The 25103-nt window shown below is 35.8% G+C and overlaps 3 protein-coding genes across 5 annotated transcripts in view; 1 reads left to right on the forward strand and 2 right to left on the reverse strand.

Moving 5' to 3' along the window:
* Positions 1 to 612: 612 nt before the first annotated feature.
* Positions 613 to 15259, reverse strand: fam149b1 (family with sequence similarity 149 member B1). The gene is given in 17 exon segments (XM_051133998.1): positions 613 to 2670; positions 4447 to 4584; positions 4676 to 4757; positions 4863 to 4988; positions 5084 to 5207; positions 5296 to 5384; positions 5386 to 5521; positions 7049 to 7164; positions 7595 to 7663; positions 8558 to 8700; positions 10530 to 10708; positions 10799 to 10957; positions 11035 to 11148; positions 13613 to 13755; positions 13852 to 13999; positions 14156 to 14275; positions 14815 to 15259. Coding segments are annotated over 17 exon segments (2001 nt in total). The 5' UTR covers positions 14862 to 15259; the 3' UTR covers positions 613 to 2602.
* Positions 15260 to 16748: 1489 nt separating this feature from the next.
* mrpl57 (mitochondrial ribosomal protein L57) lies at positions 16749 to 18973 on the reverse strand. Its single transcript, XM_051132757.1, has 2 exons — positions 18863 to 18973; positions 16749 to 17226 (listed from the first exon to the last, which is right to left on the reverse strand). Exon 2 carries the CDS (start codon positions 17192 to 17194, stop codon positions 16883 to 16885), a length of 312 nt encoding a protein of 103 aa, XP_050988714.1. The 5' UTR covers positions 17195 to 17226; positions 18863 to 18973; the 3' UTR covers positions 16749 to 16882.
* Positions 18974 to 19436: 463 nt separating this feature from the next.
* ttc7b (tetratricopeptide repeat domain 7B) overlaps positions 19437 to 25103 on the forward strand; it is a 55325-nt gene continuing 49658 nt past the window's right edge. For all 3 annotated transcript variants that reach the window (XM_051133028.1, XM_051133029.1, XM_051133030.1), the window contains exons 1-3: positions 19437 to 19607; positions 21140 to 21294; positions 23855 to 24023. In XM_051133028.1, the coding sequence (XP_050988985.1) occupies positions 19487 to 19607; positions 21140 to 21294; positions 23855 to 24023 (445 nt within the window). In that variant the 5' untranslated portion in view covers positions 19437 to 19486. The remainder of the gene's footprint in view (positions 19608 to 21139; positions 21295 to 23854; positions 24024 to 25103) is intronic.

Below are 25103 nucleotides of genomic sequence, written 5' to 3' on the forward strand. Positions count from 1 at the left end.
AAATGTACTACTAAATACGTTGTTCTGCTAATTTATGCTGTCTAAACCACGGAAAAAACTGTGAAAAAAGACTGTGAAAGCTGCTAAATCATAGACAGGGACTTAGTAAGCAGGAAAGGGCGCAATGTTTTGACAAACTAAAGTTAATAGGTGGTAAAGATACATACGAGCAGTATTAAGTAAGAGATTAGCTTAATATTGTACCTACTTGGCCGGAAATAAGAACATGTATGAGTGTTGTCAAGATTCTTGCCCTGGAAATCCTGGTTCAGTTTGGCCAACCACAAACGCCTCAGTTTTATGCACTCTTCTCCTCGGTTTGTTATACTTTTGGCAGTCTTTAGTACTCCAAATGTTTTTCCCGGTCTGACCGATTAGTACAGCTCAAAATATGACAATAACTGACAATTTTCAGCAGCAATAATCAGCAAAATACGCAAGTTTTGTTCAGTTCAGTACCGTCAATATGGCCAATTAATTATGCGTTGTGAAAACACTCTATAAGGTGGACAGTTAATTATGGTTTTAATGTTTACTTGTCTACCCAACAGCTATAGCAAAAATATGTAAAATATGATAAGGATAAAATCACATTGAATAATTCAAAACAGCTCTGAACTAGGTGTTCGAAACCAACATGCTCAAAAACTTTATTGCTACTGAGATACAGCCTCATGAATATACAGTACTGTTACAGTGTCTAAGACAAAAAGAAAAACACCATATTATTCAAATAATTACCTTTATTTTTCAATTGCCATTCTCATTTATGTTACAGAGGTAAACATTTAGGGGGAATCTTAGATACAGCAGTGCTACACCTGCCAAGAGTGGTCACCTCCACACACACACATGCGCACACACAGTCACACACACTCCCATCCAGCACTGTCATCTCCACCAGACTTAGAGCAGATAAACCATTATTTCCCACACAAAACAAGTCCGCTTGCAAAAGATCTGCATCCGTGATTAAAAAACCAGCGTGGTCTTGTTGATCCAGGTGACATGGCTCTTGAAATCTGCCCACTCGAATCAGCAGCAATGAAACTCTGTGGTCAAACAGCACAGAGTGTCTACTGGAACTCTAGAAATCTCAAAAGAAAGTCAAATATGGCTACAACTTCTGCAACTCTAGATTGTCCTTGCCGAGCTGAGTGAAGAATAGCTGGATCTGTCTTAGAGGCGGAGGCGTTAGGCTGGGGTATGAAGAGATGTCTTCCCGTGACATCCCTTCGGTATGGCTGTAGAGGAATCCATCTCTCTGATCATCAAACATCGTGATGGCCTGTACACTCATAATACATGCTTTGAGCTTAGTTACTCTCCAAATAGAAAAAAAAAATTGATTAAAAGCAATACTCACTCACTGAGATCAACACGTTAATCAAATCGGAGAAATGCAAATGTTCAGTTAGAGTCGGTACGATTTAAATAAATGCTGTTACAGTGAAGCTGCCACATAAACATTACAAACCTGTAAGAGCCACATTCAATATCTGCCAGTAAAATGGTACGTCAAAATGTGCTTTACCAGTCAGAGTTAAATATTTAAGGATTTCCTGGCACCAAAAGAACCAAATGGCCATTTAAAAGTCTTAAATGAAAAATTGCCCTATAATATTTCTGTAAAATCCACTTAATGCCGACACACACACACAAAAATAAAATTTACAGTACGCTTATTTGAACAAACCCTGAACTCTGCAATCTCTGTGTGCGTTTATATTTATATATGTAATATTTAATAAACACCATGCTGTCCGTCGCTTGCCAAGCCCAGTATGGCTCACGGGACTGTTTTAAACAGTTTTAAAACTTGAAACTTTAAACCTCTTTCATCCGTCATTATGTAGGTTGCACTACTGTACAGGCCCGTTCTCGTATTGCAGTTGTTTTCCTTCTGAAAAACAGGATCATGGTGGTTCTACACTGAATAAGACCTTGGATTCAGTTTGAATGTTATGTTATTGAACATTACATAATCACGGAATCATGATACAAAGGGTCGCAACCCTTTAGACCCTTTATAACGTTCATAAAAATAATTCTTACACACCTATTGTCCATGATCATGGATGAAATTGTTGGAATTGCATCACAATGGAACATCCATCCTGGATATATATAGAAAGTATCTTCTAAAGCAGGTTCCACAATCCAGTAGGGTCCTGAACACGCCATCGAGGCAACATTAAACACCCTGCTTGAATGAACCTGCATAGAAACTCCATGTAGGCTTCATAGAGCCGTCTTTAGGGAAAACCAAAAAGTTGTTACTCCATACAGTACAGCATGTACAGTACATCTACAGATGTAAGGGAAAGACAGTTTCCTGTATTTGGCAGCCATATGAAGCTGAATAGTCCAATATACAAAAATAGGGTTTTAGAAAATTTCAAACAACGACATGAATAACAATACTACTAATAATAACAACAGCGGTCATAAATAAAGTCCACGCCCAAACGGCGTGTCATACAAAAGTCCAGCAGACGTATAAAGCGTCTGTCAGTACTGAAGAAAAGTTGCGTCAGTGCTGAGGTGCGTTTGGTTCAAGAAGGTGAGGGAGATTGTATGCATGTGTGAATGTGTGTTTGTGTTAAAGCCCTGGTCTGCTACTGCGTGCCGTCGAACCGCCTCTGTTGTGGGAACGTGCTGGAACAGACACTAGTTGTAGTGATAGAGAGAGAGACAAAGTGTGAACACTTTTATAGTTAGTTTTTGCTTTCTTACCAATGTTATTTAAATTTTATGCTAAATCCAATCATGTCTTGTATATTCAAGATGAGTTTGTAAATGCAAACTCTAGGTATTTGTAGTACAAATGCATTGGAAGTCTGTAAGGAATATTTCCTGTGAGATCTGTGTAAGGAAGTTTCATCTTAAGAAAAAGTTTAGACTTTTAGCACAGACATTTTAGTTAGAACATGGTACTTAATGATTAATCTTAGATGTTAAATAATAAATTGATAATAAATCAGAATAATAAATGACTTCCTTCCTACATCTCACTCTTTCATCATTATTCTTAAAGTAAAAAATTATGTAATATTCATAAATAAAATGAGGAGCCCAAGCATATAAATCTTATCACAGTGGTTGCAGGGCTTCTAATATTCCAAGTATAGTTTATAGTTTTTTTGCAATTAATTTAGCTCAAACAAACTTCATTTCAGGATGTTAATTTTGTTTTTATAAATACACTATATTGCCAAAAGTATTCGCTCACCTGCCTTGACTCACATATGAACTCAAGTTCATCCACACCAGACTCTGTCATCCATGTCTTTATGGACCTTGCTTTGTACACTGGTGCCCCCTGGAAGGGGCCAGCTCCAAACTGTTCCCACAAAGTTGGGAGTATGGAATTGTCCAAAATGTCTTGGTATACTGAAGCATTCAGAGTTCCTTTCACTGGAACTAAGCGGCCAAGCCCAGCTCCTGAAAAACAACCCCACACCATAATCCCCCCTCCACCAAACTTTACACTTGGCACAGTGAAGTCAGACAAGTACCGTTCTCCTGGCAACTGCCAAACCCAGACTCATCCATCAGATTGCCAGATGGAGAAGCACAATTCGTCACTCTAGAGAACACGTCTCCACTGCTCTAGAGTCCAGTGGCGGCGTGCTTTACACCACTGCATCCAACACTTTGCATTGCACTTGGTGATGTATGGCTTGGATGCAGCCGCTCGGCCATGGAAACCCATTCCATGAAGCTCTCTGCGCACTGTTCTTGAGCTAATCTGAAGGCCACATGAAGTTCGGAGGTCTGTAGCGATTGACTCTGCAGAAAGTTGGCGACCTCTTCGCACTATGCGCCTCAGCATCTGTTGACCCCTCTCCGTCAGTTTACGTGGCCTACCACTTCGTGGTTGAGTTGCTGTCATTCCCAAACGCTTCCACGTTCTTATAATACAGCTGACAGTTGACTGTGGAATATTTAGGAGCGAGGAAATTTCACGACTGGACTTTCATGACTGCCACAGGTGGCATCCCATCACAGTTCCACGCTGGAATTCACTGAGCTCCTGAGAGTGACCCATTCTTTCACAAACGTTTGTAAAAACAGTCTGCATGCCTAGGTGCTTGATTTTATACACCTGTGGCCATGGAAGTGATTGGAACACCTGATTCCGATTATTTGGATGGGTGAGCGAATACTTTTGGCAATATAGTGTATATTTAGAATTAAAAATTGAATATTAGCATGCTGAATTGTTATTAGCCTGTTATCTTGCATTTATCACTCAAAAGTTTAGGGTCGGTATGTTTTTATCAGGGTCAGTATGAATACGTTGATCAAGGTTCTCTTAAAATTGAGCATTGTTAAAAATGTTTCTATTACAATCAAATGCTCTTTTTTTCTTCTACATTAATTATTTTTTACATCTATTTAAAAATCCTGCAAAAAAGATCATTAAAACGGATTCTCACTAACCTGGGGGTGGAGCTTTTGCATCTGGCTCCTCCTCATGCTCGATGGGAAAGTGGCCAAGGGGATGATGGGAAAATGAGTCTATGAAGGAGGAGCTGCTGATGCCCAAACTGATTCCAGTGACACCAATTCCCAGAGAATCTGCACTCGCACACCCAAACACAGTCAATGGGACATTTTACAGAACTATAGCATTCATATACAAGTGTGATGTTTGTTTGTATGCACCCACCTACACCAACAGACGCTCGACCAGGTCGTCCCTGCCCGATGTTGTCTATTCCAGTGAATGAACGGCGATAAGGGGTGTCTGACTGCAAAGCAAAAAAGTTTTCCAATGATCAGTACACCCATAAATGCAAGTAAGAATGAAGCTAAAGGTCATTTATATAATGTATACACGTGTGGGAAAAATTCACCCTAAAGGTATGTGTGGTGTTGGGTCTGGAAAACACATCCAACAGGTGTAGTTTGTCTCGGGGCTGCAGGCTGACACCCTCGTCGGTCACTGCACTGTGCGCACGACTCGAGGAGCCTCTTTGCTTCTACAAACACGTTTACCAGTTATCATAGTTGACTAAAACTAAAACCATAAAAACATTTTGTTGACATCTGATTGTGTGTGTTCCATTAAAAGCACCTGCATAAGCCGTGAGTGCTGTCCGGAGTATGTGTGGTCTGTGTCTCCCGTGCCAATGGGAGGGAGGAGTGTGTTTCTACTGAGAGGCATTGGAGGTGAGGCCAAACGATCACTGGCGGTCGTCCTGAAACACCCAAAGACACACACTATTGAAAGAGAATTGCTTTCCGGGAAACAAAAGAGTACAGGAGTTGAATGAATGGTGCTCTTACAATCTTGTGCCTCTGACCACCTCTTCCATGGAGCCAGTTGCGACGGGTTGCGTTACACTGGACGTCAACGGCATCAGAGTGCGAGGGGGGCGGGTTCCGTCGCCGTGCCGACTGAGGGGGGCGGGTCAAAGAGGAGGTGCTTTGTTCCAGTGCACGACGGGGCCGAGCTTTACCGGTGGGAATGACACTGGAGCCGGGACGATGAGACACTTTTTCTTCGGGGTCCCTACGGTCAAAAAAATACAAGTCTTGAAATTGTGTTGTCTTTGCTGGTTGCATCCAAAAATTAATTACACAATCACTGTAATGTAAAAGACAAGCAAATATAAGCTGGTTTTTGTAATAAATAATTTTACTTTCTATAAAAATATATTAAAATCGAAAAAATTTTTTTTTTTACAATATTACTGTTTTAATGTATTTTAGATCAAATAAATACGGCCTTGGTGAGTATAAAAGACTTATGGAAGCCCATTTCCTCCAATAAATAAAAAATAAAAAAGATAAATGTGACTTTTTATCTCACAATTCAAATTTTTTTCTTGCAGTTCTTCTTGCAGTTCTTTTTTCTCAGAATTGCGTGATACAAACTCGCAATTTTTACTTTTTTTTTTCAGAATTGTGAGATATAAACTTGCAACTGCGAGTTGTGAAGTCAGAATTGTGAGATATAAACTTACAATTCAGACTGAGTTTTTCTGAGTTTATATTTTACAATTCAAAATTTTATAGCTTACAATTGCGACTTTATATAACACAGTTCTGACTTTATAACTTGAAATTGTTAGTTTATATTTCAAAATTTTGAGAAAAAAAATCAGAATTGTGAGATTGTATCATGCAATTCTGATAAAAAAAGTGAGCTAAAAAAAATGTTATTCAGTGGTGGAAATGGCTTCCATAGAGACTTTTTTTAAAATTACACACACACACACATACATACATACATATATATATTTATATATATAATTTAACAATACTGTAAATAAAAAACTAAATATGTTTTTATATTGTTAGAATTTGTATATATATATATATATATTTTTTTTTTTTTAGAGGTCAATCAATTTATTGTTCTCGATTTTTAAAATGGTTTCATTCATTGTGTTATTAAGAAACATAAATCAGCTTTTTAAATATTCAGCTTTTTTTAGTACATCCTGGATATTGTATGTTTTAGGGGTCGACCAATTAAGTATTGATCAATTTTAAAACCAATTTGCCGACAAAATAATTTAAAAGCATTAAAATATTTTTTTTGTCAGAGCCCTTGTTGTTCTTTATTTTGACATTCATTTTAATTTTTACACCAGAAATATATATCTATTTTTATGATTATCAGTATCCGCCATTTTCAAAACTGATTTGCCAATAAAATAACTTAAAAGCATTTAAAGAAAGTTTTTGTCAGAGCCCTTGTTTTTCTTATTTTTGACATTCACTTTAATTTTTACACCAGAAATATATATAAGTTCTATATATCGGTTATCGGCCTGCTTGATCTGTAATAATCAGTATCGGCATCGGCCCTGAAAAACACATATCGGTCGACCCCTAGTATGTTTGCTTGTTTTTTAATAATGGACGGCACTAGAGGGCTTTCTCCTACACCTTCTTGTCTGTACAGGTAAAATACTATATCAGCTGACCACAAGTTAGGACCAATTCCTGCAACATCAGAACACTAAACTAGTGCTAAATATACACAGTAAAATTTGTCTTTATTTTCTTTTATTTTCTTCAGTGTTCGTACTGAGCTATTCGGTCCAGTGTTCCCAGGTTCCTTTGCTGCAGTGGAATCCCATGTATCATGATGAGGTCATTGAGATTGTGATGAGCAACCGCCGCCCCTACAGGTACTCGACTGGTCTGTGGGAACACAAACAGAGAGAGAAGCAGGAAAGAGAAAGAGTTTAAGAAATGAATGCTTTAATGTTATTGTCATGTAATGCACAAGTCTGATAAAAAAGGAGAAGGCATTCACAGGATCTGACATCCATCATCTGTGCAGCATGCGATGACGTGTAAAACAGACAAAAAAACATAACAGAAACAAAACTAAGAGTGGGAACAAGCATTATAAACACCCCCACAAAATAAACCAAAATGAACGCAAGCTTAAAAATAAAGTCAGGCAGTTTAAAAGGATGTTAAAAAAAGTGCCCAGCGAGTTGTGTGTCAAAAAACAAAGATGAGTGCTGAAGTTTAGGAGAAAGAGAGAGAAACTGGTCTACAGACAGAAACACTCTCTTGCTCGCCCTTTCTGTTTAAGAGTTGTTATCAGGATAGAGTTACATACAGTCGATGACTTTCTCTGCTTTTTGGATTTCCGTCTTGACTTGTGCTTTGAACCCCATGACTTTGAGCTCTTTGGAAAGAAAATGAAGGGAAAGGATAGAAATAGAGAGGTATAGGAAGAAAAAAGAAGAATACAGGTGACAGATGGATGATTGGACAGAAAGGCAGAAACAGGGAAATAGAGGAAAACACAGAAAAAAGGAGGTAAAAAGTTAATGAATTGAAAGCCTGGGGAAAAAAAGCGCTGAAAAGACAAATGCTGACAGCAGTGAAATACAGCATTTGTGTGCATTTTTGAGTATGTACATGTGTAAAGACAGAGAGGACACAAAGCAGTGAAGATCTCTCCACAATGACTAAGCATATATACAGAATTCCCACAGTTTCAGACAAATTCATTTCTATGACTTTCCCAGTTGTTCATTATTTCTGTTCAGCTTTTTAATATAAATATAATGTAATTTCTAACCAAAGATACATTTTGGGGCAGTATTTGATGCAAAACATGCCCATGTTTTATTTATTTATCATTTTAATTTTATTAATGCATAAGGGACATTACGTGGTGCAGTTTCTTTGGGTATTTCACTATTTAATTCATTTTCCCCCTTTATGAGTAGATTTTAAATTGTACCGTAGCATGGCAAATTAATTTTTAAAAGTACAAAAATGACAAGTTATCTTCATTAAAATTGCATGCAGGATATGAAAAAGCCAAATAGATTTAGATGCAGTACTGCAACTTCTCGTAAGTTTTTCCATTTATACTACCTATCAACTACCCACTATTTTTTCAAGATCGTGGGAATCCTGTTACTGAAATATTTCACAGGGTATTATAGCAGATGGCAGGGATAGGAGGGTTACAGATATCTGAAATCAGTGAGATGGGATTTCAGATGAAATCAGTTTTGCATCCATCTGCCACAGAAGGAAAAGGAGGAACCATTCTGGGTTGACTAACCTGGGCCTGCAAGCTAGCCGCGAGCTGTTGTGTTCTGGTCTGTGACAGTGGAGGAAGCACTGTTGAGACATTGGAGAGCAGCAGAAAAGGATTCTGGGTATCTGGGCAGGCAGGGCTGAGGGCCACGGAATTTTTCTCATCATCTGATGGACAAAGACGTTCAGAGAGATTATTCTTAACTTCATCACATCATTTCGCTCTCTGAAATACCTGACTCGGCCAAATGCAACACGTTGCTACAGACTCATCTCACATAATATAAATTCATCTCAAATCAGTATTTCATTTTCGTTTTTTAATTTATTTGGTGAGCTGTCTAATAAGAAGAACAATTTTCAGTACTGTGTATAGACTGTTGATATGGAAGCCCGTTTCTGCCACTGAATAAAAATGTAAAAAAGGTAATTGTACATTTTTTTCGGAATTGTGAGATATAAACTTTCAATTGCGAGTTATAAATTCAGAATTGTAAGATACAAACTCGCAATTCTAAGAAATGGTCAGAATTGGATATAAACTCGCAAATGTGAGTTAGAGTCAAAATTTGCAAGACACACAATTCTGAGAAATAAAGTCAAAATAGCGAGGTTGTGAATTGGAGGAAACTTAGAATTGTGAGTTTGTATCTTGCAATTGTTGACTTCATAGTACACAATTATGAGTTATTAAGTCAGAATTGTGAGATATAAACTTGCATTTCTGAGAACAAATCAGTCTTTTTTTTCCCCCCAAAACTGGACTTTGTAACTTGTAATTGCAAGTTTATATCTCAATTCTAAGAAAAAGTCAGAATTGCGAGATACAAGCTCGCATTTGCAAGAAAAAAACATCAGAATTGCAAGTTTTTTATTTCTTGCAATTGTAGGTTCATATCACGCAATTCTGAGAAAAAGACAGAATTGTGAGATTAAATCACGCAATTCTGAGAAAAAAAAGTGAACGGTGAAAAAAAAGTCAGAACAGCATGATATAAACTCGTATTTGTGAGACAAAAAAACATCTGACTTTATTTCTTGCAACTGTGAATTTATACCTTGCAATTCTGACTTTATAATTCGCAGTTGCGAGTTTATATCACACAACACCGACTTTATAACTTGCAATAGTAAATTTATTAGATTTGTGAGATAAAAAGTTGGAATAACCTTTTTTTTTATTCAGTTGCAGAAACAGGCTTCCATAGTTCATCATTATCACATAAAAAACTCCTTCAGGGTGATCATGTGTATTATCCCCTATATATTGTTTAATGCACAAGGATATTGCAACATATTAATCAGAATTTGTTAATATTAGATAATGTATATATAACCAGATTAAACCTGCCATAATCAGATTAAAATCTGCATTCATATTTTTTCAGTATTCCTGAACATACACTACTATTCAAAAGTAGTGGGTCAGTATAGTTTTTTAAAAAAAAATATTTTTTTTTTCATTAAGTCACAAAAGATTTTTATACTGTTACAAAAAACTTCAAATAGATTAGGTTCCTTAGAACTTTCTATTCATCAAAATATCCTGACAAAAAAAAAATGTATATATATATATATAATAAAATAACACGAAAATAAAAATCCACAATAAAACATCCACAAAAAATATCAACTATTTTCAACATTGATAATAATAAGAAATCAGCATATAATGATTTCTGAAGGATCATGTGATGCCAAAGACTGCAGTAATGGCTATTGAAAAATTCATCTTTGCCATCACAAATTACAGTTTAAAATATATTCAAATAGGAGAAATTTATTTTAAATTGTAATAATATTTCACAATATTACTGTTTTTACTGTATTTTTTAAATGCAGCCTTGGTAAGAATAAGAGACTTCTTTCCAAAACTTTAAAAAATGTTACAGACCGCAAACTTTTGAATTGCAGTCCCAGTATTTCAATTTCAATATTGGTAAACATAGCACAAAATAACCATCACATTTATACAAGTGTTTGAAAATTCATCCTACCTGACACAAAACCTTCCCAATGCCTGCGTACAAGTTCCTCCATCCAGCCAATGAGCTCACGCCACACGTCATCAAACAGCAGATCAATCACTGCCTCCCGACGACAGCGATAAGGCGAGACAGGGGGCAGCCAGCGCCTCCGCCGTCTGTTCACATACTCACGTTCCCATTCCTCATCCCTATATAAATACACATATTATTCATCTACAAAAATCTCAGAAAAATATCCAATAAATCATGTTTAACTCCCAGCTGTCACACAAACTCACAGGTCTCTGCAGTCAAAGGCGAGGTACTCTTCTATCAGTCCCTCGGCCTCGATCACCCTGGGCAACTCGTCTGCATGGTTACTACTGGGTGTGACGCTGGGGTAGGTCACCTCCAAAGAGGGCCGACACAAAACCGCCCTCCGACCCTGCACACACAACCTGCCACACACGCAATAGGCTTTATAGAACACCAATGATTTCATACACACACATGCACAAACCTGCAGTTCACTCACTCATTAGTTTTCTCTTTGCTCTGGCCGCCACTGGAGGGGATGGGCGCATGAGCTGGCGTAGCGTACCACTGGAATCCTTCATCTGTGGGACAAACCAGCTGTGTTCCGAGGATCCTGTCACACACAAAAGCCCCAAACAGGTTTAATAACTAGAGACTGTGCTGCATAATAAAAGTTACCTTTTTAATCACAATTATTTTGCTAAAAAATTCACCACTCTGCTTTGTTTTTGCTGAATGAAATCCAATACTGTTTTTGGGTGCTAATTCTAGATACATAGCCTGTTTTGCTCTGGCATGCAAAAGCGTGTTTTTATTCGACACAATTTATAAATTGAAGAAGTCATGTATTATGCCTTAACTACCTGAAAAACTGCCATAATAACAAGATTCCTATTTTCCTCTTAGCCGGTTTAGAACTATTTTCTTCAATTCTCATCTGATGTTCCTGCATGAATGATTGTGATGAGATAATTTCATGCCTAATCCTGATTTAAAGGTTAGAATTATGGCCAGTGACAGAACAAAACGCAAACATAACCCAGATGTTGTCTGCTACATCTGTGGGTGATTTACTACATCCAAACTAAAGATTTTGTGAAAAAAGCTTATTTATGAACTTGTGTTTTTGTAAAGTTCTTTGACATTTGATGGAGCATTTGAGCATATTTTTCCAATTCTTTCAGGTTGTAAATTGACTGAAACTTCCGACATTTGAATGTTTTTGCTATTTTAATCAGTGCATTAAGCTGATACATATTTAATGTAAACACTTCACAATAATGTTCATTAGTTAACATCAAGCGGCAACCTTACGGTCTCTCTCTTGAAACCAACATGGAAGTGACACAAACTTCAATTCATCGACTGGCCACTAGAGACTGGCTCCAAAAGGGAGTTAAAATGCCCAACTTTACAGCAGAAAAAATGTTTACAGCCTAGTACAAAAAAGTAGTTTTGGTATATATAGCTAATTTTGCCCTTCATGACAACTGTGGGTGGGGTGAATTTTTATATAACTGATCTGTTTAAATTATATTAAGCCTTAAAGCGCATAAAAGAAGAGCATGGCCACTTGAGTGACAGGTGGATTGCCACTGCGGTCACCACCGTCTAGCTTGGTGGGTGTGGTTTCAGCAACCAGCCCCGCCTCTTTGCCCAATTTTGATTATCTGGGAAGGACGCGTGATGACGCGCTGCCGAGGTGACGAAGGCTGGCTTCGCCCACTTTGGGCTCCAAAAAAGCTCTTCAGAAACCTACGGCTGACGTCATGGACACTACGTCCATGTTTTTTTTTCAGTCTGTGGTTAACATTAGTTCATTTCTGTAGTTAACATGAACTAAGAATGTATTGATCTTAGTTAATATTAATTTTTGCTTGTTAACATTAGTTAATGCACTGTGAATTAACATGAACCAACAATGAACGGCTGTATTTTCATTGACTAACATTAACAAAGATCAGTAAATACTGTAATAAATGTACTGCTCATTGTTTGTTCATGTTAATTATTACATTAAGTAACATTAACTAACAGAACCTTATTGTAGTGTCACCTATTTAATTTTAAAAGTTTTTACTTGTATCCTGTGAAAAAAAAAACTATACATGATGGAAAATGGTGACTGATATTTACTATAATAGTCAGCATCTTCAAAAGGCAAGTAATATTCAGCCTTTTTTTGCAAGTCAGAATATATATATATTTTTTAACGACATAGGACTATGATATCGATGCGATATTAAATCATGACTGTCACTTAAGAAATTTCCTTTTACATTTCACCAGAATTATTGCTTTTACCCTTCAGCAAATCAAGAAAATCTCAGCTTATACACAGGGCTTATTTCTCCTCATCCAATTGATCTTGATCTAATCTTGATTTATCATATTCAATAACACATTCTCTAAAACAATAGATCTCATTCCATTTGTTGGTAGAACCTTATGGCTTATCTCTAAAGCAAAAACAGTGAAATTCCTAATATAACTTCCAAATTATGCCAACATTTTTCAAAACATAATGACGTATTGTAGCACAAAGTGCATTTTTCAGCAACCATTCACCAACAATACAGTTGAGATTCAAGTTTGAATTTATCACAGTCCTTGACTGAGAGGGTTTTCTCACAGATTCAGTCGCAGCAAATAGTATAAACAGCACAGTGAAGGACTGTATCTACCTTATTCCTGTAAGAGCCATTTGTAAATTTTATGGGTCTGGCTTCCAGTTTCAACCACGTATAAAACAGCTCGTTTTGCTAGTTAATATTGTAAATTGGTGTGTCTTACCATATTCTTTTAATGTTTTATGTTAATTATGAACACACTGGTTGTATTAGCCCATAAGCTTACTTCTGTGTTGAAGAATAAGGTGGATAGTGTTTTCATTTTAGCATAGTATCACAGTGGAGATTGGAAATGTCAAATGAAATTACGGATAAATAACTAGCAGGCAAACATTTAAATCCAGAGATGCAGAAATCGTGATTAAAATATGATTCATCTTGCAGCCATAACCAGACTACGAAGTGATGTTCACAGATCTGAGCGTGTTCATTTGTACGAGCGCGTACCGTAAATGAGGGAATCGTGATGCCCACTCTTGACACTCTTCCTGCAGGCCTTTGAGCTGTGTTTCACACTTCCTTTCATACAACTGTTCTTCAATCTCTTCAAACATCTGCTGGACCTGCCTGGAAGCGGCTTTATCAAATTCCTACAAGAAACAGAATTTTTGAAAATGTTTGAAGACCTTGTGTAAAGTTAAAAACAAGAACGCATCCGGTGTGATTCCTTAGAAGTCATCACTTACATCGTAGCCCCACGAAAAGACAGAGCTGCGTTCTGTAGAGATGCCAGTTCCCGTGTAACTATGGATACCAGACCAAGACTGAGCTGTGTCATCTGTGGTGATTGTCTGACATCCCGATCTGACGGATGACGCAGAGGACTCCTCAGATCTAGAAAGAGAGTGATTATTTCATTAACTCAAACGTCAGGAAAGAGGGAGTATTATAAAATAAACATTATGCAACAATTCACACAATATACTCAGAGATGAAAGCCTGTCCCTTTAACATACACCTGTACAGACACACATTGTACCTGACACTGACCTACTGTATGAGGACATGTCCTCCTCGAGATCATGCAGGAGTCTGGAAGGATGCACAGTATCATCATCTGCCTCCTCTGGAAGAGGATGCTGGTCCAGACAGCTGCGGGACAAACCACGACTACCAAAACCAGCAGAGAGAGAGAGAGAGAGAAGGCGTTTACTGGATGATGACAGAGCAGCTTCTAAAAAAAAATACTGATCTATCTATCTATCTATCTATCTAAATGTCTTTTTATTTGACAGCCTATCAATTCAAATAACTGTTTTGCTAACCTGCCTATCTATCTATCTATCTATCGATATTTCTATCAGACTGTCTATCTATCTGTCTGTATCTGTCGACTCATCGGTCAGTCTTTTTATCTGACAATTTTTTTGTCCATCTATTTTGGCACCAAACCAAATATTTTACTGATGATCTATCCATCTATCTACCTATCTATCTAACTATCCATCCATGCATTAATTCTAGCAAAAATTAAGGATTTGTTATAGATTACTTGACAATTTACACACTGTGATTAGAAGCAAATAAACCAGATGTATTTAAACACCAGTACAAAATAACCTAGTAAGCTGGCTACCTATGAAACTAAGATATCAAAAATGCTGTCTAAGTAGGCAGCTTGAGATCGTGTCGGTGTGATTTATACGCACATCTCTAGGCTGTGAGATACAGGCCGGCGGCTGTATCGTGAAATCATCCTCCTGAAGCTGTTACAGGCGCATCTCCTCCATCAAGCCTGTGATCCGACTCCGAGCCTCCTGTGTCCGGACCGGGCCGCTGCTGCTGCACCACCGCTGCTCTCTCATGCTTCACAAACAGTCGGACCCACACGGAACCACATAGACTGGATCACAGCTGTGCTGTGAGAAAAGGTGTAGTATCCAGCACTGAGCTGGGCCGAACCTGCTCTATCAATCAAACCTTGCGTGGAGGAGAGTAAAAAGTCCGCGAACATAAAACGAAAACCTGACTATTCCACCATTTCGTCGACAGATTTATTTGGAAGGATTTAATGCCGAGAAAATCAGTTGTATTCTTCATCCATCCATGATTATCTGCTGAACAACAATAACAAGACTGTCATGGAGACCAAGGTGCTCGCGCCCACTGATTTGTGGGAAGTGAAGTTTTGGACGGTGTTTGCCATCTTGACGTGTACACTGCTCTCTAGTGCATGGGAGTATTATATTTTATTATATCATATTAATTATATTATATTATTATATTGAGTAACTATTCACCTTTTTCTTCCCGTAAGAGTGGGCGCGGTAATTTGTAAATTTTATAGGTCAGGTCGGTCTCATTTGCGTTCAGCTATTTTTAGTTGTACAAAACAGCAAGTTTTGCTGCTTGAAATTACGAACTGGTGTGTCTTACCATATTATTTCAATGTATTATCTTAATTATAAACACACTGGTTTGTAGTGCAGACAGTTTTACCATTTACTGCACATTGCTATTCTCCTTATATCCCTACCCTGGTGAAAAAAACAGCATATGCTGGTAGGTATGTTTTGATGCTGGTTTAAGATGGTCCTTTGCTGGTTCATGCTGGTCCTTGACCAGCAACATGACCAGCAAAAACCAGCAAAGGACCAGTATAAACCAGCAAAGGACCAGCTAAAACCAGCATTAAAACATACCTACCAGCATATGTTGTTTTTTTCACCAGGGTATTCACCTTATATTTTTCCGTAAGAAAAATCTGTACATTTTATGGATCTGGCTTCAGGTCTCATCCGCGTCCAGCTATTTTTACCTTTACAAAACGGCTTGTTTTGCTGCTTGATACTGCAAATTGGTGTGTCTTAACCCTTATTTTAATGTATTATCTTAATTATGAACACAGCGGTTTGTAGTGTTTTACCGTTTGCTGCATGTTATTCTTCTCTTTATTTCCCTATAGCGGCTAATGATCCGGAAGTCTCGCCCATAGGCTTACGTCCGCGTTGAAGAAAAAAGTGGATCAGAGTACAGGAGTAAATTCGTGTTTAACAGGTCAGTATTTTTAGGTCTATGCAATATATGTTACCTGATAGCACATATACATCATAGAGACGTCTATTTGATGTCTGCATTTACATCTGCAAGACGTCTATAATAGGACGTTTCCTATCAGATGTCAAATAGACGTCTATTAGATGTCTTTAAGATGTTTATGATTTAGAATGTAGGTAAAACTGACATCTTACAGACGTCTGTCAGATGTTTGTACACAGCAGATTCTTTCCAGATCAAGCCATCTTTAACAGACATTTTGCAGATGTACGTGTGGTATCTGGGATTGACTATTTTAATGACATCCTTACTACCTTTCTGGGACTTGAACGTGTCAGTTGCGTTGCTGTCTATGCAGGGTCAGAAAGCTCTTGGATTCCATCAAAAATATCTTAATCTGTGTTCCGAAAATGAATGAAAGTCTTACGGTTTGGAACGACATGAGGATGAGTAATTGACAAAATTTTAATTTCAACTGAACTATTCCTTTAAGCACATCTTTTTGACAAACAAATTTGTTTGGAATTGACTTACCATATTAAAATATACTACATAATGAAACAAAAAAAAGAAGAGGAGTCAAATGTGATGATCATAAGTCATTTATAAACAGCACATATCACATACATTTTAGAATATCAAATCAAACACAAAAAGTCCTATGTTTTCATCTGCTTTTTGTCTCCAAACTCTGTGATCCATCAGTCTCTGATGTTCTGGTTAGCTGGGCCAGGTCTTGGTGGTTTTAAGGTGGTTTAGTTGGTCTGCAATGTATTTGTGTTCAGGAAACTTGGCTTGTCGTGTAGCTTTGATTTGTTCCCACATCCACTCCCGCCTTTGCGCGGCGTGGCCTTGCTCCTGTTCCTGCGTCATGAACGGCCGGCTGATCCAGTATTCATTCTCTGCTTCCTGTTCTAGGCGTTTAATCATGTTCCGCCTCATCTGCCAGGTGACTACTCGTGGTCGACGGTACTTCCCGATCCACTGCTTCCCTGGGATTCCCTTCCGCAAAAGCGCCAGAGTCAAGAACATCCTGCAGCCAGTGACGGGTTACAAAAGTGAATCTGTGAAATATATCACAAAGCAGCTCAGATACAAATGTCACATCAAAAGATCCCAAATACTACACATAAACATGCTGATATAAGAAAATATAGTTATTGATTATAACATTAAAGAGTTTTTTAAAGACGTCTCTTGTGCTCACAAAGCCTGCATTTATTTGATCCAAAGTACAGCAAAGACAGTGAAATTTGAAATATTTTTACTATTTAAAATAACTGTTTTCTGTTTTAATATATTTTCAAATTTAATTTATTCCTGTGATCAAATCTACATTTTCAGAATATCATTCTAATATGCTGATTTGCAGTTAAGTACATTTCTTTTTCAGGACTCTTTGATGAACAGAAGATCCAGAGATCAATATTTTGTAACATTTGCTTTTGTAACATTATACAAAGAAATTATAGAAATTACTATTATTTAGCAAGGATGCTTTAAATTGATCAATAGTGATGATAAAGACATTTATAATGTTACAAATGATTTCTATTTCAGAAAAATGCTGTTCTTCTAAATTTCTATTCATCAATGAAACCTGAAAAAATTCTACTCGGCTGATTTCATCCATGGATCCATCCATCCATTTTCACCCGCTTATCCGGAACCGGGTCGCGGGGGCAGCAGTCTAAGCAGAGACGCCCAGACTTCCCTCTCCCCAGACACTTCCTCCAGCCCTTCCGGTGGAACACCGAGGCGTTACCAGGCCAGCCGAGAGACATAGTCCCTCCAGCGTGTCCTGGGTCTTCCCTGGGGCCTCCTCCCGGTGGGACATGCCCGGAACACCTCCCCAGGGAGGCGTCCAGGAGGCATCCGGAACAGATGCCCGAGCTGATTTCATCATATTATTAATAATAATAATAATAATAATATTAATGATAACGTTTTTTTGAGCAGCAAATAAGAATATTACAATGATTTCTGAAGGATCATGTGACTGGAATAATGATGCTATTAAAAATCTGCTTTGAAATCACATTAATTAATTATATTTTACAATATATTAAAATAGAAAACAGTTATTTTAAATAGTAAAAATATTTCAAAATTTTACTGTTTTTGCTGTACTTTGGATCAAATAAATACAGGTTTGGTGAGGAGAAAAGACTTCTTTAAAAAACATTTGACTGGTAATGTATGCAAGCAATACAAGACTGTACAGTAAATGTAGATTCTTTGGGAGTTTGAGTTTATAAGAAACAGTAGATATGATCTAACTTTATAATTATCTCTATTTAAACTCGTAAAAAATACTTATGTCTTTAATAAACTAAAAAAATCCTAGTATTTGATATAGATTTAGTTCTGATCTCTAAAAAAACCAGTCTGACCTTGACTTAAAATGGCACTAAAATCAAATCAACATTTTAAATGTAAACAATCAAAGTTAAATAATTATGTCTTATATACATTTATATGTCCATCTTAATTTCTAAACATTTCACATAACACTTTTTAAACACATTTTAATGTTTCCTACATCACATCATAGACTTGCATGCAGGCTATAAACGAATAATAAACAATACCGTTCGTACAACAACGACGAAAACCAAATGTACGCATAAATGTAAATGTATGGGAATAAAAACCAGTCGATTCCTTTAACAATTATGATTAATACGCTTAATTACTTACACAATCGTCTGTCCAAATCCACGGGCAGCATGCCGCAGACACACTGCAGCTGAATGTCAGTGATGCGATTATGGCAGCGCCACCTACAGCACTGGAGGCTGCAGAACAACGCGCTCTGTTGACTGACGAACTACAAAAACCTGGAAGGGCAACTTCATTCAGTCAGGATACCAGAGGGATGGAGCTGTTCAGTTCAGTGTGTAGGTATAAAACCCGACAGAGACTCTACTACATTATTTTGCTTATCACTTTATTACTAAACAAATAAGAAAGATGAAATACTGATGAGTTGAAATTATATTATTATGATAAGGAAAGGATTTTTTTTGAACGATTATTGAACGTCATTATTCAGACATATTGACTGCTGGATGCCACTGACTAAACAGAAATGAATTGAAATTAAATATAAAAACGAATGAAAGTAAAATAAACTTTTTTCATATGAGAAAAAAATCATCAAAATAATAGTCAAAATAACAGTCACGTGACAGGAATCTGTCCAATGAGAGTTAAGCGCCGTGGCCCGGAAGCGTAATCCGGTTCATGTTTTTATGCTCCTTTCCAGGTCTTTGATGTTTCTGTGCTGCGGCTCCGGTCGTGTTTTGGTCAGGAGGTAGAAAGATGACAGCCAGAAAGTCCGGGTCGCGATTAGAGACTGAAATAGAGCGCTGTCGATCGGAGGGACAATGGGACAAGATACCAGAACTCGTCCGGCAGCTGTCTGCGAAACTCATCTCAAACGGTGTGTGTGTTTTCTGTATTCTGCACTCATGGCTAACGCGTTAGCTCGGACACTGTGTGTGAGTCTCAGGCCTGGTAGTAAAATCCGTATGTGATTTGTTCCTTTACGTTTAACTACACGTTTAACAAGTCAATGAATGAATACTTTCTTTTCAGGGCTTCTAAAATGTGACATTAATGCCTTTTTGGCGGTACTCTGCCCGTTTGGCCAGTACACTTCCTGATTGTCCATACAGTTGTGTCCATTCAACATCATAATTTCTGTAATTCATATTTTTATTAAGTCTAAGAATTTATGAAGAGTCATAATTGACTTATTGTCTTTTGAAGATGTAATGTCAACACATAGGAGTCTCTTTTGTATTAGATACAGTTAAATGGCATATTCAAATGTAAAAATGTTTCATTCAAATGATCTCGCACAGATAAACAAAACTAATAAATACTAAAAAAAATTATAAACCGTAAAGAATAGAAAAGAACTGTACACAAATATTACCTGATGTCAGTTAAAATTAGAGGAAAGTTTTGAATACTTTTTTTATTGGCAGATTTCAAATTCATTTTTTAAAAAAACTTTAAAAACGCTTATAATTGGTATATTTGCATTTGTGAATGTAAAATTTAGAAAGAAATATAGTTCTTTGTGATGTTTATATGTAAAAATGAAAAGAAATGATCATTTCTAATCAAAAATATATAAAAATTAAAATACAACAATAATTAAATGTAAAAATCTGTTTATAATAATAATTTATAATAATAATTATTATTAAATAATAAATTATTATAATTATTTATTTATAAATAATATGTATTGAGCCATTATTATTTTTATTTTCATTATTTAAAAAAAAATTAAGTAATAAGATTTCACAAAATAAACATTTTACATCAATATGGAAGATGTATTTTTTGACTGGGGTAAAATATATTAATTATACAGTAAGTGTCTGTTCTAAAAGGTTGGTTTAATGTCTATAATAAATACAACTGTGGATCAAACTGTCCTTTTCCATCTTTACATTTTGCTCTGTTCATGAAAAGTTACATATTATTAATTTGTCTCATACGAAATGATGAAAGATTTAAGATGTGCATGTAAGGCAGCCGATTAAACCACACGTGGCTGTTCTCAAAGTTGTGCGTGTGTTAAGACCTGTAAGAATGTGTTCAGGTGCAAGACCGGATTATATCTGGGCTTTATGTAATGCTGTTTTCACAATCAGCACTTCTCTCGTGCTCTGTAAATGTGTTTGTGTTTTGACTTTATAATTCAGATATGCAGGTGGCATCTCTTCACAGTTACTTTTTCAGACAGAAGAGAAAAATAAAAGGGATAGTTCAGCCAATAATGAAAATTTTGGCATCATTTCCAGTGGTGCATTTATGAATGCGTGTCTATGAGCTTGCTAACTGTCATTATGATGAAATCATCTTGGTATATGATTTGTTACCTCCTTGCTTTTTGTCTATGTTGGCGCTTATTTGAGTAATTTCAGGTCTCTTGCTTAACCTCTGCTTCTCTTGTAGATGATCTTGGAGAACTTCTGCTGGGGGAGGCCAAACTCCAGCAGTACCTCAAGGAAAACCCCATCAAGCAGGGAGCCAGTCCCCGCGGGCCCCGACCACGCCTCCAGGAGGTACGGAAACACTTGACGGCTGCACTTGATCGGGGAAACTTAAAGGTAAGTCTGAACAGTCAGATCACCGCTTCTGTTTGCTACATCACAAGATTGTTTATACCCAATGTAGAACGTTCTTTTCAGGGCAACACACAAGTTTTTAATACTAGGAGAAGATCCCCCAAAATTTACCCCAAAATCCCTTTATCCCTGAAGCTTGTTTTATTAGATTGTGCTGGTTTTAGCCCTGTGAGAAAACTTTTTTATTCAGGTAACTTTTTTCAGGTAAGAGATTTTTAACAGAGATAAGCCAAATACAGTTTTAGAGAATTTAACAGAAATAAATTGTAAAAACCTGATATAGTTTAGCCATGCGTTTTTCTCGCCATGAAAATAGCCACAGAAGCTGGCATGGCATTAACCGACTGACAGTCCTAGTTTAATCTAATTAATTACATGATGTGTCAATTAAATAATCTAATTAATAGCAAAATGAATGTGACTGTGAACATACCCACAAAAGATTATTTAAAGCTATTTTTGTGTTAAATGAGAAAGTATCAAGTAGACATTACAAATTGTAGTGTTAGAAAAAAAATGTTGATTCAACATAAAATTTATTACACATAAACATTTAGGCAGCAATGGCTTAATGTAAACTATGGAACATAAAAGATAATTTGATAATTCAGTATTTTTTGTTCATGTAATGAAACTCATTGGTAACAGCTTTGTTACCAACAGTCTTACCATCCCTTTATAACTGTCTAAAATTAGAACACCAGATCCACGAGAATATTTTCAACCCATAACCGGTCCGTTGAGAAAAAAAGGTTGTAGGTGGCGGTAAATGTCTTTATGAGTCATTCACTCATTCGATTTAATTCGTTCAAACGGCTGATTCAGTCAGGAATGAAGTGCATGGCTCTCTTTTTTGAATCATTGATTCACACGATTTGTTTAAAATGTGGATTCATTTAGAGACTAAAAACACGGCTGTGTTGGTCGGAAACACGCAACAATTCTGCTATGACTTTAAAGGTAATATGTTCTCTGCAAAATTGAGCAAAAACATAATATAGTGTTTAAAATATTAAACTGACAGTTCTAAGTTAAACACAAACAAACAGGTCAACTGTTTGCTGCATCAGTGTTACAGTGAACTAAAATTAAAACTAAAGCTATTAAAAATATATATTTCTTGAAATACAATAAATTAAATAAAATCAAATATTAAACATATTTTAGTTAGTTGCCAGAGCAACATTCCTCCTTTTCGTTTAGTTTAACATTATGTACTAAAATATCTAAAACTAAAATATAATTAATAAATACTATATATACATATAAAAAAAAAACAATCTAATAAAATGATTATATCATCATCATCATTAAAGGGGTCAAACGATGCTAAGTTCACTTTTTCATGTTGTTTGATTTGATGATTTTTGCTGAGCTCATTTTGACAAGGTAAAAAGTGTGTTGTTTTACAAAACATTGAGAACTTTTAATCAAAGTACATTAGAGACTTTTCATTAAGACCCTAAAGAATCATATCAACTTGTGGAAAATGGGCATCCGATGACCCCTTTAAAACTTCATTAAGCACACACATTGTCCAATAACACAGACAATACAGTAGACAAGATAAACAACTAGTAATTGAAAGACAGACAGAATCCACAACATCACATATTTACATACAGACTAAAACGCCAGTGGTTCAACATAATGGAAAAAAATCTGACTGAACTAAATGCTGGGTTTGTCAGTGTTAAAATTATACTATTAGTATAGTATAATAGCTAATAAAAGTATAATAACAATCACTAGTAAAAACACAACAAATTTATTAAAACTTAAATGTATTAAATTTAAATGAAAACGAGACAAAAATAAAAACTCAATATAATAAAAATGAAAAATTATAGTAATATTTTAATGTTTCTAAAATGTATGTGATCCATGGCAAAAAAAAACAAAAAAAACTTTTAAAAATAAAATTATAGATAATGTAAAGGAATTCTAAGGTGTGATTCATACAGTATGCGCAAAAAATGCAAGGTGTAGAGATGCCTTTTTTTATCTTATATTAAGAACACCGTGTCATGCACAAGACGCTGCAAAAGACACAAACTTAGGCACAACTGTCAAACACATCCGTATACCCCATGTTTACAACAATGGAAAAGCAGCACAAATAAATGTAAAAACACTTTCTGTAAAAATGGCACCCTAAGTCTGGAATAATATGTCAACATTTAAAGATTAAATTTAATGAATGTTTTATTTAAAGATATTTGAATGAGAAAAACCAAAAGCAGTTTATCATATTCAACAATATTAGTGATATGAAGATTTCTGAGTCAATGACAATCAGATTATTAGGGGAATACAAATTTTAGGATTACGGATTAATACAATGCCAAAGTGAATCTAAAATGTACTTATAACCAATCATGGTTGGAGCCTTTCCAGTGTCATTGGTGTTTATCTGTATTTAAGCATTGTATTAAATTTATTCCAGTTTTGTGTCTGACAGTGTGAGATGATTGTGCTGTTTTTTTAATTTACTATAGTATACTGTAGTTATGGTGGTATGTGTCTTCTCTTTCTCTCCCAGCCTGAATATATGCAGGAGGCCAGTCTGATCATGGCTAAGCTGTGCTACGTGGAGGGTGATTACAGGGAAGCACTGAATCAGTACGGTCGCGTGAATCTGGATGAGATGCAGCTGGTAGGAGCTCCAGTGTACAGACTCTCCATGATCGCTGAGGCCTACGCCACTAAAGGTAAATAATCAGTGTAGTAGCTCAGACATTAGAGCTGCTGGTCTGTTACATAGCAGAAATGCTGTCTTGTGAAAGCACAAACCCGAGCCTGCTGTTGCAGTTTCACTGCTTATGTATGCGCTGTGAAACAGACCTTAATTATATAACTTGCTTTAGTAAGGAAGTTTTTCCTAACTAGAACTGAAACATGAAGTTCCTGCAATCAAGTACAAATTTGTGTGCTTACTAAAAGCAAAATGCTGCGCAAAGCAACAAAATCACAGCAGTAGGATATTTAATATTCAATATACAGCAATGTGAAGTGTTGTTTTTTTATTTATTTTTTTACCAGTGGGATTTTACTATTCATAAAGTATAAATTTTATATATTACATACATTTTTAAAGAAATGAATACTCTTAGCAATGATGCATTAAATTGATGAGAAGTGACAGTAAAAACATTTAAAATATTAATGTATATTAAATTACTGTCATTTTTTAAAGAAATGAATACTCTTGCTTAGAAATGATGCATTAAAATTGATGAGAATTGACAGTAAAAATATTTAAAATGTAAAATAATCTCTTTCTTTCAAACTTCCTATTAATCAAGGAATAATGAGAAAATTGTATCAATGTTTCCAAAAATATAAAAAATGTTTCAACAATGATGATGATAATAATAATAATAATAATAGTAATAACAGTAGTAGTAATAATAATAATATATATTATATTATACTGTATTTTTGATCAAATAAATGGTGAGCATAGGTGATTTATTTCAAAAACATGAAAAAAGTCAATCTTTTGAACAGTAGTGTAATGTAATCCTGTTTGTTTAATAAATCACATTTAAAAATATATTAAAATAGAAAACATTAAATTGTAATAAAATGTTTCAGTATTATTTTTTTATTTGTTTTTAATATTATAATTTTTATTTTTATTTTTTTTGTATTTCAAGTACTGTAAATGAGGCCTAAGTGAGGCCTGGGTATGGGTAGAGTAGATCATATTTAATTATATTAAATATATATTAAATTATGTAATGATATTATTTTGTATGTTATTTAATTGCCAAATATATAGTTTAATT

This window comes from Labeo rohita, chromosome 17, assembly GCF_022985175.1.
Source record: "Labeo rohita strain BAU-BD-2019 chromosome 17, IGBB_LRoh.1.0, whole genome shotgun sequence".
Classification (NCBI taxonomy): Eukaryota; Metazoa; Chordata; class Actinopteri; order Cypriniformes; family Cyprinidae; genus Labeo; species Labeo rohita.

Bases quoted from the DNA above. Each gene is read 5' to 3' on its own strand.
- mrpl57 (XM_051132757.1), bottom strand. From the start codon at position 17,194: ATGTTCTTGACTCTGGCGCTTTTGCGGAAGGGAATCCCAGGGAAGCAG.